At 43.4% G+C, this 12,941-nt stretch overlaps 2 protein-coding genes across 2 annotated transcripts in view; one reads left to right on the top strand and one right to left on the bottom strand.

Moving 5' to 3' along the window:
• The window catches only part of LOC136427378 (ornithine transcarbamylase, mitochondrial-like), a 63,973-nt gene that overhangs the window by 39,795 nt on the left and 11,237 nt on the right, over positions 1-12,941 (bottom strand). The window lies entirely within an intron of this gene.
• LOC136427377 (uncharacterized) lies at positions 19-10,777 on the top strand. Its single transcript, XM_066416206.1, has 19 exons — positions 19-149; positions 313-464; positions 625-893; positions 1,096-1,298; positions 1,742-1,811; positions 2,595-2,778; positions 3,056-3,206; positions 3,448-3,670; positions 4,292-4,479; positions 4,690-4,830; positions 5,093-5,249; positions 5,576-5,701; positions 5,866-5,991; positions 6,644-6,769; positions 7,412-7,653; positions 7,815-7,932; positions 8,513-8,703; positions 9,019-9,097; positions 9,509-10,777. The coding sequence occupies exons 1-19, from the start codon at positions 51-53 to the stop codon at positions 9,511-9,513; spliced, it is 2,850 nt and encodes a 949-aa protein (XP_066272303.1). The 5' UTR covers positions 19-50; the 3' UTR covers positions 9,514-10,777.

Raw genomic sequence — 12,941 nt, 5'->3', positions numbered from 1 at the left:
TCAAGGTGAATCCACCGTCGTCGCCCGCCACGCTTCCCTTCAGCTTAGCGATGGGCAAGATCAGGGTCACATTCAGCGGCATTTTTGTCCGAGTAGAGCTGACAGAACTGTGCGTGGTGATTCGCTACGATGGGCGACACCACGTTAGGGTGAGCACTTAACAGACAGCTCCATTTTGACAAATTGTGAACAGGCAGTTTTGGCGATGCTTTATGTTAACATGCTATTGTACGATGAGGAATCAGAATAACTGATATACCAAGAATCAGCTGGGTCTTCGTGTACAAGTATGCTTCTCTAACACTGCTACAGGTGGAGATTCCAAGTAAGTACCGGAACAGGCTGTGTGGACTGTGCGGTAACTACAACGGCAACAACACCGATGACTTCATGATGTCAGATCTGACGACCATTGCCACGAACTGGAACGATTTCGGCAATAGCTGGCTGACCGACAGTGAAACGTATGTTACGGGAATACAGGCTATATGATAAATGTTGTAAAACATATGTCTAAAGATGTCAGTTTAGAAAGATGTTCTCAAAGTTAGGAAATGATAGAAAATTGGAATTGTTCCACTATCGCATTGCAATTGCTGCATTGACATACATTTCCCACCTCAGTTGCCTTGGTCCTCCTCCGACCGGTGAACCTCCGACCGAAGGACCGTGTGCCGATTCGGACCCGTGTAATGAGCTTACAGTCCCGGACGGCCCTTTTGCTGACTGCCTTGACGTTGTGGATCCTCAGCCTTACTTGGAAGACTGCGTCTACGACATGTGTGCAACGCAGGGAGATCAAGAGTTCCTTTGCGAGAGCCTGGAGGCATATTATGAATCCTGTGTGGGCGCAGGCGTGGCCCACTTCTCTTGGCGGTCTCATTACCTCTGTCGTAGGTTCCATTCTTTGGCTCAATATGTTGTGTGTTTCAGAGGTTCTTACAGATTTCTCTGTCCGACTATTCTCGAGATTTCTCGAGAAGAGATTGCACGAACACGTCCATCGTTGTAGATTATATTTCCTCCTGTAAATGCCTCAGTTTGTTTGTTTTCCCAATAATCCAACAACTAGAGTGAACGCTTTTGTTTCGATAGCTATGGAGTGTCCAGATAACAGCACGTTCTCTTCATGTGCAAGCCCATGCCCTGCGACCTGCGTCGACCTCAACGCCCCGGACAATTGTAACCTTCCCTGTGTAGAAGGCTGTGAGTGCGATGCAGGCTACATACAAAGTGGCTTGGGCTGCGTTCTTCCAGCGGACTGTGGTTGTACCGACGAAGATGGATACTACCACACGGTTAGTGTGATTTATCATCATAAGTATTTTATAGTATGTTATGAGAGACAGCAGCCGTCATTTACGACGTAGTAAAAGTAAAAGCTGCGGTCGATCAATATATATATAGGCATGGTTCCGTAAGGAAATAGATACCTAACATTATTCTCCAAGCAGATGTTTCGATCGGGGACCGGGATCTTTAACGTCCTGGAGTGAGGAAGACGTTAAAGATTCCGACAACTACTACCAATCGAAACCTCTGGTTGCTTGGAGAATAAACTAACATGCATATGATTATCATCGAAGAAACATGAATTTACAGTGATAAAGAGATGTTGGCATAAATAGTTTTCTATTTGAAAGAGGTGTTGTAATGACAAGTCCACATTATGCAAATGTGTGCCCGAAAATCTTATTCTTTTGCCTTCCTTTTAATTTATCATCCTTTCACACCATTTCAGTTTGGAGAAGTGTGGTGGAATGATGGCGAGGAATGCGAATGCCATGAAGGAAATACAATCGTCTGTGAAGGTAAGAAAACTTTGAAAAACTGAGAACACAAGGAAACTATACTGTTTGTATGGGCAAACTGAGACGACTTTGCGACTGACCTAAATCATATCCTGCACGTTAACTGGTAACATGTCATGAAAAAAATATCATGAACTGGAAGCAAGACATGTATGCATGCATGCATACATACATACAGGGTGGAAAGTAGTTAATTCAGATCCGGAAAAAAAATAGAAGCCTTGGGAATAGTGTCATGTTGGGTTCCAATCGTCAAATACGAGTAGAATCCCTTACATTTTGTATTCTTTTCCCGGTATCTAGAGCATAAAATGGTCAAATTTGGAAATATTGACCTTGCTGCGTTTTACCCGATCTCCTACTCAAATCCAAAGGTATTTGGCACAACCGTACTACAGGTTTGTTTATGATGATTTCGTAACACCATCTGGTTATGTGTCCCCCCCCCCCAAATGGCGACGCCTTAAGAGCAAGCCTAATTGTATGATACTGTTTGTAGTTTGCAAGAATTCCAGGAATTGCATACGGACCGATGTTCTTTGTATGTCCAAGCATGCGCAGGTACATGTATTGCTTTTAAGAATGCCCTGAGGGAAGTGCAATCTTAGATGTTCCCGATGGACGCGAAGAAGTGATAAAACAGTATGTACTATCCCTGGCGCACAGGCGGTATAACAATCAAGGTCCTGCGGAAAACTTCTACAGAAAAATCTACACAATCAAAACAATTCTTGTCTACAGTTTAAGGATTTTCGACGTTTACAATATTCCCCAATCCAACAGCGCGCCCAACACCTGAGCCGTGTGGCATGAGTGCAGACCTGTTTTTTGTTCTGGATGGATCTACCAGCGTGGGCCGCTCAAACTTCGATACAGCTAAGCAGTTTGTTGTGGATGTGGTCAGCACTTTTACCATCGGTTCAGCTGACACTAGAGTTGGTGTGGTCCAATACTCAGATAGCACCATGTAAGTGTTTTTCTATTTTCTTTCTTTCCAAGTATCAAGTCTTTTTTGAAGTAACCTTAACGTTCATCTTGTCTATCCAGCGAACCAACGTTGGCAAAACAAAATATTCCCCACATATGATCAAAAGTGAGCAGAGATCCTGAATAGATGCATACGTTTTCAGAAAGACAGTCACAATTGCTCCGCCGCCAAATTAGTCAAACTTTGTCCACGATCATATATGCTGGGAGTGCGGGATTGCACAAATACTGACAGTCTGTCGTATGTCATAATCCAGACTGGAGTGTGGCCTGGGAGACCATGCTGATCGGTCGTCTTTCGTCAACGCCATGAACACCGTGACACATAGAGGCGGAGGCACAAATACCGGAGCAGCTCTGGGGTTCGCACGTCAAAGCGCTGCCTGGAGGCCTGCACCTATTCCAAGGGTAAGCACAAGATGACTCGAGTTTCAAAAAAAGTTTACTCGACTTGCAAAAAAAAAAGGTATCCAAGACAGCGCTGGGGAGGTTGGATGATGAATCTTTAAATTATCAGTAAGTAAATGTAAGGACATCATGTAAAATGTTTTAGAAGCTGAGGCGAATGGCGTTGCCATTTGAAATGCCAACAGGGAGACAACGGAAATAGAATTAGTCTCTCTGAAACTGACATTTACCACTTTTCCAGATTATGATAGTTCTGACCGACGGAGACTCATCGGACAGTGTGGTCGCGCCTGCCCAGGCTCTGGTCGCGGACGAAGTGACCGTGTTCGCCATCGGTGTGGGCAGTTTTGACCGCACAGAACTACTAGAGATTGCCGACAACAACCCAGGCCGTGTGTTTGAGCTGGCCGACTTTAACGCCCTGGCTCAGATAATCAATCGGATCGCTCGCGCCATCTGCAATGGTTAGTACAAAGCCACACACAAGAAAGTTCCCATGGTATTATTTACAAGAAATTATAGCGACTTCACAAATGAATACACTCATCAAACATTTCACATGACCTCTGACCTTCTGGAGGGCGGCAAAGCAGCAATTTTTGCTAGATTTCAATTCCCATTTTTCAAACGAAATTTTGACACTGAAATGATTCCATAGCACGCTATCGTTCATAAGATCCACTCGCCAAAACCCAGGTAATGCTATATCAACAGCTGAAACGCAGAAAGTCAACCATGACCTTTGTCTCCCCCCAAACCTGCCCTCCCCCCCAATATATTGGTTCGTTCCGCCACATTGTCAGTTCGCTACAGTACGTTCCGCTACATGTCAGAAGTCGTTTCACTACATGATAGAAGTAATTTCACTACACTTAAATTTCATTTTTCTAAATAGACTAGTTGTATTAGGAATCGTTTTCCTACAATCACTTGCGTTTTTACCGAAGTCATTAAATGTGTGTGTGTGTGTGTGTGTGTGTGTGTTTGTGTGTGTGGGGGATATGTGTGTGTGTGTTTATACGGGAATTATTTGATGTCAAAACACTTCACTCTGGCGTTGAAGTCGTGGTGTGTTCCTTTTTTAGAGAAATGCAGCGTGCAGCCGTCTGGCATGGGGAATCCTGCCGCCGCGATTACTGCATCTTCCGTCCATCATCACTGCTCCACGGAGAAAGCGCTCCTAAACTCTCAACAGGCAGCGGTTAGGGTTGAGGATGGATGGGCGGCAGCATGGTGCGCCAATACTGGACACCTATCTGGACAGTGGCTTCAGGTACAATCATGTGTTAACTTGCAATTGACTGTGACTTTCTACAATATCCATTTTATTCACATTAGTAGTCCCATGTGGCAATGGCAGAAGCTCAGTGGCTATTTTTTTCTTGTTTTTTTCTGTTTCTATTCGTATGATTATATTCATAATTATTTGTAAGACACATCTACAAAACATTCTTACTGTATTTGTCTGAATTTGACGCCATAGGTTGATCTGCATTCCGTGACCAGGATAGCAGGTGTAATCACGCAAGGCCGAGCTGGCTACGACCAGTGGGTGACCAGCTATAAACTAGCCTTCAGCTCAGATGGCGCTGTGTGGAACACATACGAACATGGGCAAGAAAAGGTTGTACATAGACATTATCTCATAGCATTAATTTCTAAGTCTATGCTTTACTGTAAAGGGTGAAGATACTAAGATGCTATGCGGCGTGCCAATCGATCCTGGCAGTTCTTTTATATCAATTAGACGAGTTACTTTGCAATTAAGAATTTACATATAATATTACATCCTATTTGCGTGTCATGATTTTACGCTAGATAGACCATTAGGGAAATATGTTCATTTTTTTCGTGATTTTAACTTTAACTTTTAAAAACTTTTATAGGTGTTTGTAGGCAACACCGACAGGAACACCGAAGTTGAACACCTCCTCTCTCCGCCCGTCACGGCGAGGTTTGTTCGGTTCCTCCCGCTGACGTGGCATAACTGGACCAGCATGAGGATGGAGGTGCTCCTGTGTGCTCAGGGTGGGACAGGTGGAGGTGGGTAGGGCAACTTATCTCTCGTAGCTTCAGGTAATCTCTTTATGGAAACACACACACACACACACACACACACACACACACACACACACACACATGTACACACACACACACACACACACACACACAAGCACACACACACACACACACACACATGTACACACACACACACACACACAAGCACACACACACACACACAGGACGTCACTGATGCGGAGCTGAGATGGGGATGTTGGGAGCAGGTCGTCTGTATTGTTCTGGTATGCTGTTCACATAAAGTTCCCTACATTTTTCTAATGTTGGAAGATTGATCTGTTTTTCTTCAGAAATGGACGGATGCAATCCCAACCCTTGCGATGCCAATGCGCAATGTACGGACAAGCCTGCTCCTGAGACCGGTGCGACTTGTACGTGTAACGCTGGGTATGAGGGCAATGGATTCACATGTACAGGTATCATTTGCTATTGACAACTCCTGAAGTTATGTGGTTCCGTTGTATAAGAAATCCATGCTTCCAAATGTTCTTCGACTTCATGAATGTTGGAGGATTTTCTAGTTTACGTAACGATCTATTGCCTTCGCGTCTACAGCTTATCTATATTTTTTTTCCTGCAGAAATCGACGGATGCATTCCCAACCCTTGTGATGCCAATGCTCGATGTACAGACAAGCCTGCTCCTGAGATCGGTGCGACTTGTACGTGTAAAGCTGGGTATGAGGGCAATGGAGTCACGTGTACAGGTAATTTTTTTAACGAACTCGCTCAGTGCAAGGCCGTAGGAAGCCACTCATCGAAGCACTAAACTAATTCTTACTGTAGCAGCATCTCTTCGCCCTAGGTCAGAAACATCAATGCTCGAGACAAGCATGACTTCACTGACCCATTAGGAGAAGCAGGGGTTACGAAGGCTGGTCGGGAAATTCACTACCCTATTTAGACCGGAATGTTTTGATACACTCACATCGGGGCATGCCCCCACTCTTTTCCAAAAGATGTGGTGGGTTCTATGATGTGCTCAAGGTGTGACTCTCCTCAAACACGGGACCTCCATTTAACTTGCTATCCGAGGGACGTCCCTAAACAAATCTAGGTACTCATTTGCACCTGAGTGAAGTTAGAAAATTCGTGTTAAGTGCCTTTCCCAAGAGCACAACGTCGGGGCGCATGCCCAGACATGTCTGAGGACAACACGGAATCAAACTCGGGTCCCCTTGTTTGACAGCTGGCTAGCCGAATGCTCTAATAACATTTGCTATTGACAACTCCTGAATTGATTATGTCCGTTTGATAAAGAGTCTATGCTTGCAATGCTCTTCATAAATGGTGGAAGATTTTCTAGTTTACGTAACGATTAATTTCCATCGTGTCCACAACATATTTGTTTTTCTGCAGAAATCGACGGATGCAATCCCAACCCCTGTGATGCCAATGCGCAATGTACAGACAAGCCTGCTCCTGAGACCGGTGCGACTTGTACGTGTAACGCTGGGTATGAGGGCAACGGAGTCACGTGTACAGGTAATATATGCTATTGACAACTCTTAGACCCTGATTTTTACGTTGACCTTTCATTTTGTTTTCTTTTAATCCGAGAACCAGCAATATATTCTGATGTGGTCCTGGGAAGATACTTTTCTTGTTTACAAGACGTATCACACAAACAAGAGTCATTAGAACACAAACCCTTATGAAGTGATTATGGTGTTTGTCGTGTGGGCTTTAGAGATGTTTGGCACTGTCTTCACCAGGAATATCAATTTCTTGAAAACCTGTTTCCCTTTATGTCCGGGTGTTATCATAACACAAAGGTAAAGCTGAATGAAAGGTAAACATAAATATCAGGGTCTCAGATCAAAATTGTAGCCTTGGTTTTCCAGTGGTAAGTAAGTCGTTGAACGTTTCGTAAGTCGTACGAAAATTACTATGAGAGTTATTGGGCATTCAATATGGGCATGCGTACCGCGTAGTGATTTGCTTACTGTCCCTTATCCTGGAAATTACTTGTGTGTGGTTCTATTGCTGTCTCTATCTTCCTGTCTTCAAATCTTCCAATCCTCTGTAAAATACTCGTAATGAAAACATTTCAAAATACCATGACTGCAAACATATCACTTGTCCTTACCCGCAACATTTGATATCAACATAAACTCACTATTTCAGCTCACAAGCCTGCATCGTGCTCAGAAGCGAAGTCTCTAAACCCCCGTGCCGGCGATGGAGAGTACACACTCTACCCTTTTGCAACCAACAAGGATGTATCCGTTCGCGTCTACTGCCACGACATGGCATCAGGGAGCCCAAAAGAGTTCTTGTCCCTACCATCCGGTCCTGATGAGAACTACGCCATTGTCTTTTCTGCTCGACTGGCCGACCCACATCGCTGCACCGGCCCACTATTACCGGTAGGTGAAGCTGTTGGAAGAAATTTAAAGCTGCTCACCACACTGACTGTAAAGTTGAAAGATATGCTAAATTCTGCCTTGTTAGAATATATTCGTGCAACAAACATTTTAGTGAATACCAACGAAGGGCTAATGTCGTATTCTATTATCATTTTCTTCAGTACACATATGCCGACCGTGCCGGGACCACGAAGTTCAGCAAGATCAGAGTCAATTTTTACACACATATTTCCAGGATTGAGGTTGATCGATATGACTATACTTTTGCCCAAACCACTGGTAGGTCAACGTGTTTTACCTTGTGATAAGGTCGACATTACTCCTGTCTGCTGAGTTGCAATGTAACCAGTAGGCAGTATTGCGTGCCAAAGACTCATCGATGGCAGACTCGCAATACCTCAAGCCACACGCCCTTAAGTCAGAAAGAAGAAAGTTCTGCAGTACCCTATTTCCATTATGGTGTAGAATATTTGACGGAGCGATCACCATGACATTTTGTTCGTCAAACAATTTTTCAACCGTTGTAGCTTGTATAATCATGATAGTTACTTACTTGTAATTGTTTTTCTGAAGAAGCTCAATAGATAGAATGAATAAAAGTTACATTTGAGGAAGCTTGCTAAACCTTTGCCAAGGAAGAATATTTACATCATGTGAGCTATACCCTGAGTAGATTTAGTATATAGTATAGCCACCCTTTGGCGCAACACACTAGCTTTGCTGAACGCTTATTGTTATTATCAATTGCTTGTACTTACAATCATAATCCCTTGGGCATGGGCAATAAACACTGTGTATCACACTGAACGACCTGTCACACCTGACCTTTCTAATGACTTCCCGTTTTTATTGACAACAGGGCCCAACGATGTAGACTACGGGCACGCTGGCGACTGTTATTCGGCGATACAGGGATGTGCTAAGGGCACGTTCAAGGTGAATCTGACCGGGACGGAACTCGCGCTGGCTCCTGAGGTCCACTGGGTCCTGGAGGAACGCAATTCAGCATCTCTGACCATCAATGACATGTTCATCTCCGCGGATAGGAAGGTTTGTGGTCTGTCTATAACTTACTGATCGGTAATAAGCTATGCCGCGCATCCAGCAACAGTTTTGACTTTTAACTCGAAATCAGTACTGATGCATGGTGAGTTGGTTTCTCCAGAAAGTTTCGGCACACCTGTAGTTGTCTCTTGTTAGCCTAGCTCTCTAAGTGTGGCGAAGACATGGTCCTTCCGTCCTCATCTGGGGCGTCCTTGGTGCGCTCTCAGGTTTGGTCTGCTTCTGATGTGATCAGCTTTATTTCGTTGATTGAATCTTTGATATGATGATAGATTTTTTTCTTCAACATTTGTTGTTTTTCAGGTTGCCTCTGCTCGATGTGGTGGAGCGTGTGGTCACTGCTGGCCTGTGGGACTGAGGATGTATCTGACTCACCCGCAAAGTAAGTACAGGACGATAATGTAAGTTTTAAAAAGGTGATTCAGAAGTGGTTATAAACTGCCAGGTTTCTGATTTATTCAGGTTATTCACGAAAATTTCTATGAGAGTGTATGACATACCACATGGGCATACGTAGCGGATAACACTTTGCTTGCTATACTTTACCCTGGCACTTGTGTGGGGCTGTATGTCTAGCCGTCTGTAGCTAGCTTCTAATCCTTTGTACGTAAATGTGCATATGAAGATGCCCTGATGTAGATGGCCACATGATACGTTAATGTCGTAGTGCTATACTAGTACTACGACGCCGTAGGCGCATCACGCATTTAAGCCGTTTTGGACACGTACACAGAAAATAGGCCGAGTTATGCATTCAAATGCAGCATGAATAACATGTGTTTCTCTTCCTCAGTCTGAGGTGCTGAGAAGATCATGGCTACCAGTGGGACGATGTTAGACGCTCTGTTATTCGAAATCATGCGTGTGAAGTCGGTGCAGCTGCCCCTTTTGGCAGGCACATTTCACGTACAGGTGCGCTAAGCAGTAAGCACAATGCTCCACGACTTTGTACGTGAAAAACTTAAGCAAGATTCAGCCAGAAATTCAGAAGTGATTTAAACGTTTCACAACAGTTTTGCACTTACGCGATGTTCATTCTACTTTCACATCTAGCTAAAGCAATATATGAAGTAATTAGGCATGTACTAAAAATCTCCAGAGGTGCATTCAGGGATGTGTACATGTAATTGACTCCTTTGAATTACATGATCCAGCATCACATGCATTTGGCCGTCTAACATAAAAACTCCACATTGCTCTTTGGAACAGCCGATAGAAATCTAAAATGCTTGTATAACATTCCAATTGTATCCATCCTATCTTATAGTTAACAATATAGCAAATGTATAAGGAGAAGAGACAGAAATGCTGTAAGGTTTGAAGGAGAGGAATGTTAGAACTTAGTAACACTGTTGTTGTTGTTAACAATGCTTCACCTCAGTCTGTAAGAGGAAGATGATGACGATGAAATGGTGAACAGTGTTACTATCCATGTAGAGGCCCAATTCTATAAATGGCTACTTTGTAACTGTCCGAATCAAACTTACAAGCACTGATGACGAAGTGCGTTTCCATGATTATAATCAGAATTATTCATGCACTACTATCGGTATATACACTCGCAATTTGACTTTTAACTTTCGTTACTATCATTAACCAAGCATAAATAACGTAGGAAACAAATATAAGTAAGTATTCCAGGGCTGTACTAGACAGTACAGTTACTGCTCTGTGCTCCAATGAAACAGAAATGCTGTAAGTTTTGAAGGAGAGGAATGTTAGAACTCAGTAACACTGTTGTTGTTAACAATGCTTCACCTCTGTAAGAGGAAGACTGATGATGATGAACACGGTCACTGATAGAAAAGATAAACATCCATGTGTAGAGAGTTGAGTTGAGTTTAGACACAAGTTGAGTTGAGAGACTAGACCCAAGTCTGGAAATGGCTACTTTGTAGCTGTCCTGATGAAACTTACGAGCATTCATAATGAAGTGAGTTTTGCATGATAAGAATTAGAAGTATCCGTGTAATACTAAGTTTTATATACTCGCAATTTGACTTTTAACTTTTGCTACTTAGCCAAGCATGATTAAACAAGAGTTCCAGGAACTCAAACCTTCGTCAAGGCTGGTTTATTTTGTTGGCACTGGAAGAAGAGTATTATAATAATGATAATAATAATATCAGGTGTATTTACAGCTAGTGCCACAGGCAGGTACCTAATGTGTAGGGTAATGAGGCTGTTTAACGTGTTCGAGGCACCTCCTCGAGCACGGGACCCCCGTTTTACGTCCCTCGCGGAAGACGATTTCGTGGAAAGCTTCGTGAGGCTACAGCAATCCGGAGGTCCTTGGTTTTCTCAGAAATGTACGTAATGGTAATAGTTAAAATATCATGTTGTTTGTCTCTCATATTTTCAAATGCTGATTTCTTATGAATTTTTTGCGGTTATTTTTTGGCCTCATATGCAGCCAGCCTTCACCGACTCAAATAGCACAGCATTGTTTCGGCGAAATTTGACGGTTTAGTTTAGAGGGTTATCTCCACAAAAATGACCTTTTCACCCATATGTCATATGTAGTTTTACCATGGATTTGTTTAGGAAATCATATATCTATTGTATATGTAACGTTTTCCCCCTTCAGGGGCCGTAAAAGTGTCGAAATCGCTGATTTTTGGGCCGCATTCCACGGGCCCGATCACTTCCTGTTAAATGAGGGTCAGTGACATGTCAAAAAGCGCTTCCTGGCGAATTTAGAAGGCAAGACATGGAGAAAAGTTTTTTGGAGGGAGTGAAGAAGGTCTTCCACCGCAATTAGGCCGTTCCATTGGTTTACAGGTTATATGACGCCACTTTTATGGCCGCAAAGCCAAGAAAGGAACAGTTTCTTTGGAGATGTTTTGCTTTCTACTGTACTGAAATTTAGTTCTATTGTCATACTTGTATCGGTGCAGTCAAGCTTTTTGTTGAAAATTATGCCGTGAAGTCGGAACATTATGTTACCTTACTGTAACTTTAGATCAGAGTTTGTAGGCAATGGATTTATGAAGAAGAAAAATGAACGTTACTGAATGGAACCTAGGTCTTTTGTGGTAGTTGTTCACATATCCGTGCAATTGAGACCAGTACAGTTTATCACAAATACTCAATCGGGAAATGTACACTTGGCATAGCTTTGGGGATTCTCCATAGGTCGTGTCGTCATCCACTTAGCGTAGCCTGATTGGCGGAGCGGCCTCTTGTTTTCCCGCCACGGGACCAGCTGGGACCATCTGGGCTAGCCAGGGGGGCGGAGTAGGCTGTTGTCCATGATCCCCCCTCCGTACTGAGGCATGAAAACTGCAACTTTACCCTTCAATTTAGGGATTAATTTGTGACATTGAAGGGGAAAACATTATAGATTATAAAAATAGGTCTTATGAAGCACCAGGTCTAATGGATATAATTTATTATGAGCATATGTCTCAGCCCGGGTGTAGGAGTAGCTTAAAAGAGTAAAGTATGTGTATTTGAAGTAAATGTGGGACCGATAATGCAATATGGCGTTGGCATGACACTGTTGATATATGTGAGGAGAAGTCTTCGGCTTTGGATTGTCTCGACATTTGGCCTGTGGGTACGTTTTGCACGGTATTTTCAATGTGAAGTCAAGGCCAACAGGAAGCCAATTTAGCACGCTGCGAGGTCGTCAATTTGTGACGGGTTTAGTGACAGGGAGGCACGATCGATGAGCAACTGAAACAAACCAAAAGGAGCGAGTGGGAACAACCGAGATTCGAATCCACGCCGAAACTGGCAGCCTTGGGTGACCATTCTGGCTGCAAGTTTTGCAAGTTGATATGTTGTAAGGTGTCGTTCAAAATAGTGTTTTATGTCGCCCATATGGTTTAAGGCCGTGAAATTCATAGAACGTGCGCAGGTACTGTCACGATGGTCGCGTGACAACAGATACTCTTGGAACTGGTACGAAATAAGTGTGACGTTATACAAGGGACGGTCGTCTCGCTAGCAAGGTTGTTCCTGATCTTGGGAGATGATGTCATAGACGTTCTCATTTAGATCGTGTTGAAACCTTGGGGGTAAAGGTGTATAGAAAGGATAATGGATTGCAAGGTAAAAGGCATTAGTCCTTATGTATGAACTACACCAAAGAAGCTTTATTTTGATGGCGGCTTGGATGGTGTGTTACCAAGGGTGTAGGCGAGTTTGTATTGTAATTGAGGAAGAAGCACTATCATGGTCGTGCCCTTGTCAAGAGACGGTAGGTTGTGGTAACAAATGGA

This window comes from Branchiostoma lanceolatum, chromosome 2 (genome assembly GCF_035083965.1).
Source record: "Branchiostoma lanceolatum isolate klBraLanc5 chromosome 2, klBraLanc5.hap2, whole genome shotgun sequence".
NCBI classification, from domain to species: Eukaryota; Metazoa; Chordata; class Leptocardii; order Amphioxiformes; family Branchiostomatidae; genus Branchiostoma; species Branchiostoma lanceolatum.
Note: the sequence above shows the minus strand (reverse complement) of the source record. Positions and strands in the feature narration are given on the sequence as shown.

Excerpts from the sequence above, each read along its gene's own strand:
- LOC136427377 (XM_066416206.1), top strand. The coding sequence starts at position 51 with ATGGGCAAGATCAGGGTCACATTCAGCGGCATTTTTGTCCGAGTAGAG. Across the intron at positions 3,671-4,291 it reads CGCTCGCGCCATCTGCAATG|AGAAATGCAGCGTGCAGCCG; the intron begins GTTAGTACAAAG and ends TTCCTTTTTTAG. Across the intron at positions 7,933-8,512 it reads TACTTTTGCCCAAACCACTG|GGCCCAACGATGTAGACTAC; the intron begins GTAGGTCAACGT and ends TATTGACAACAG.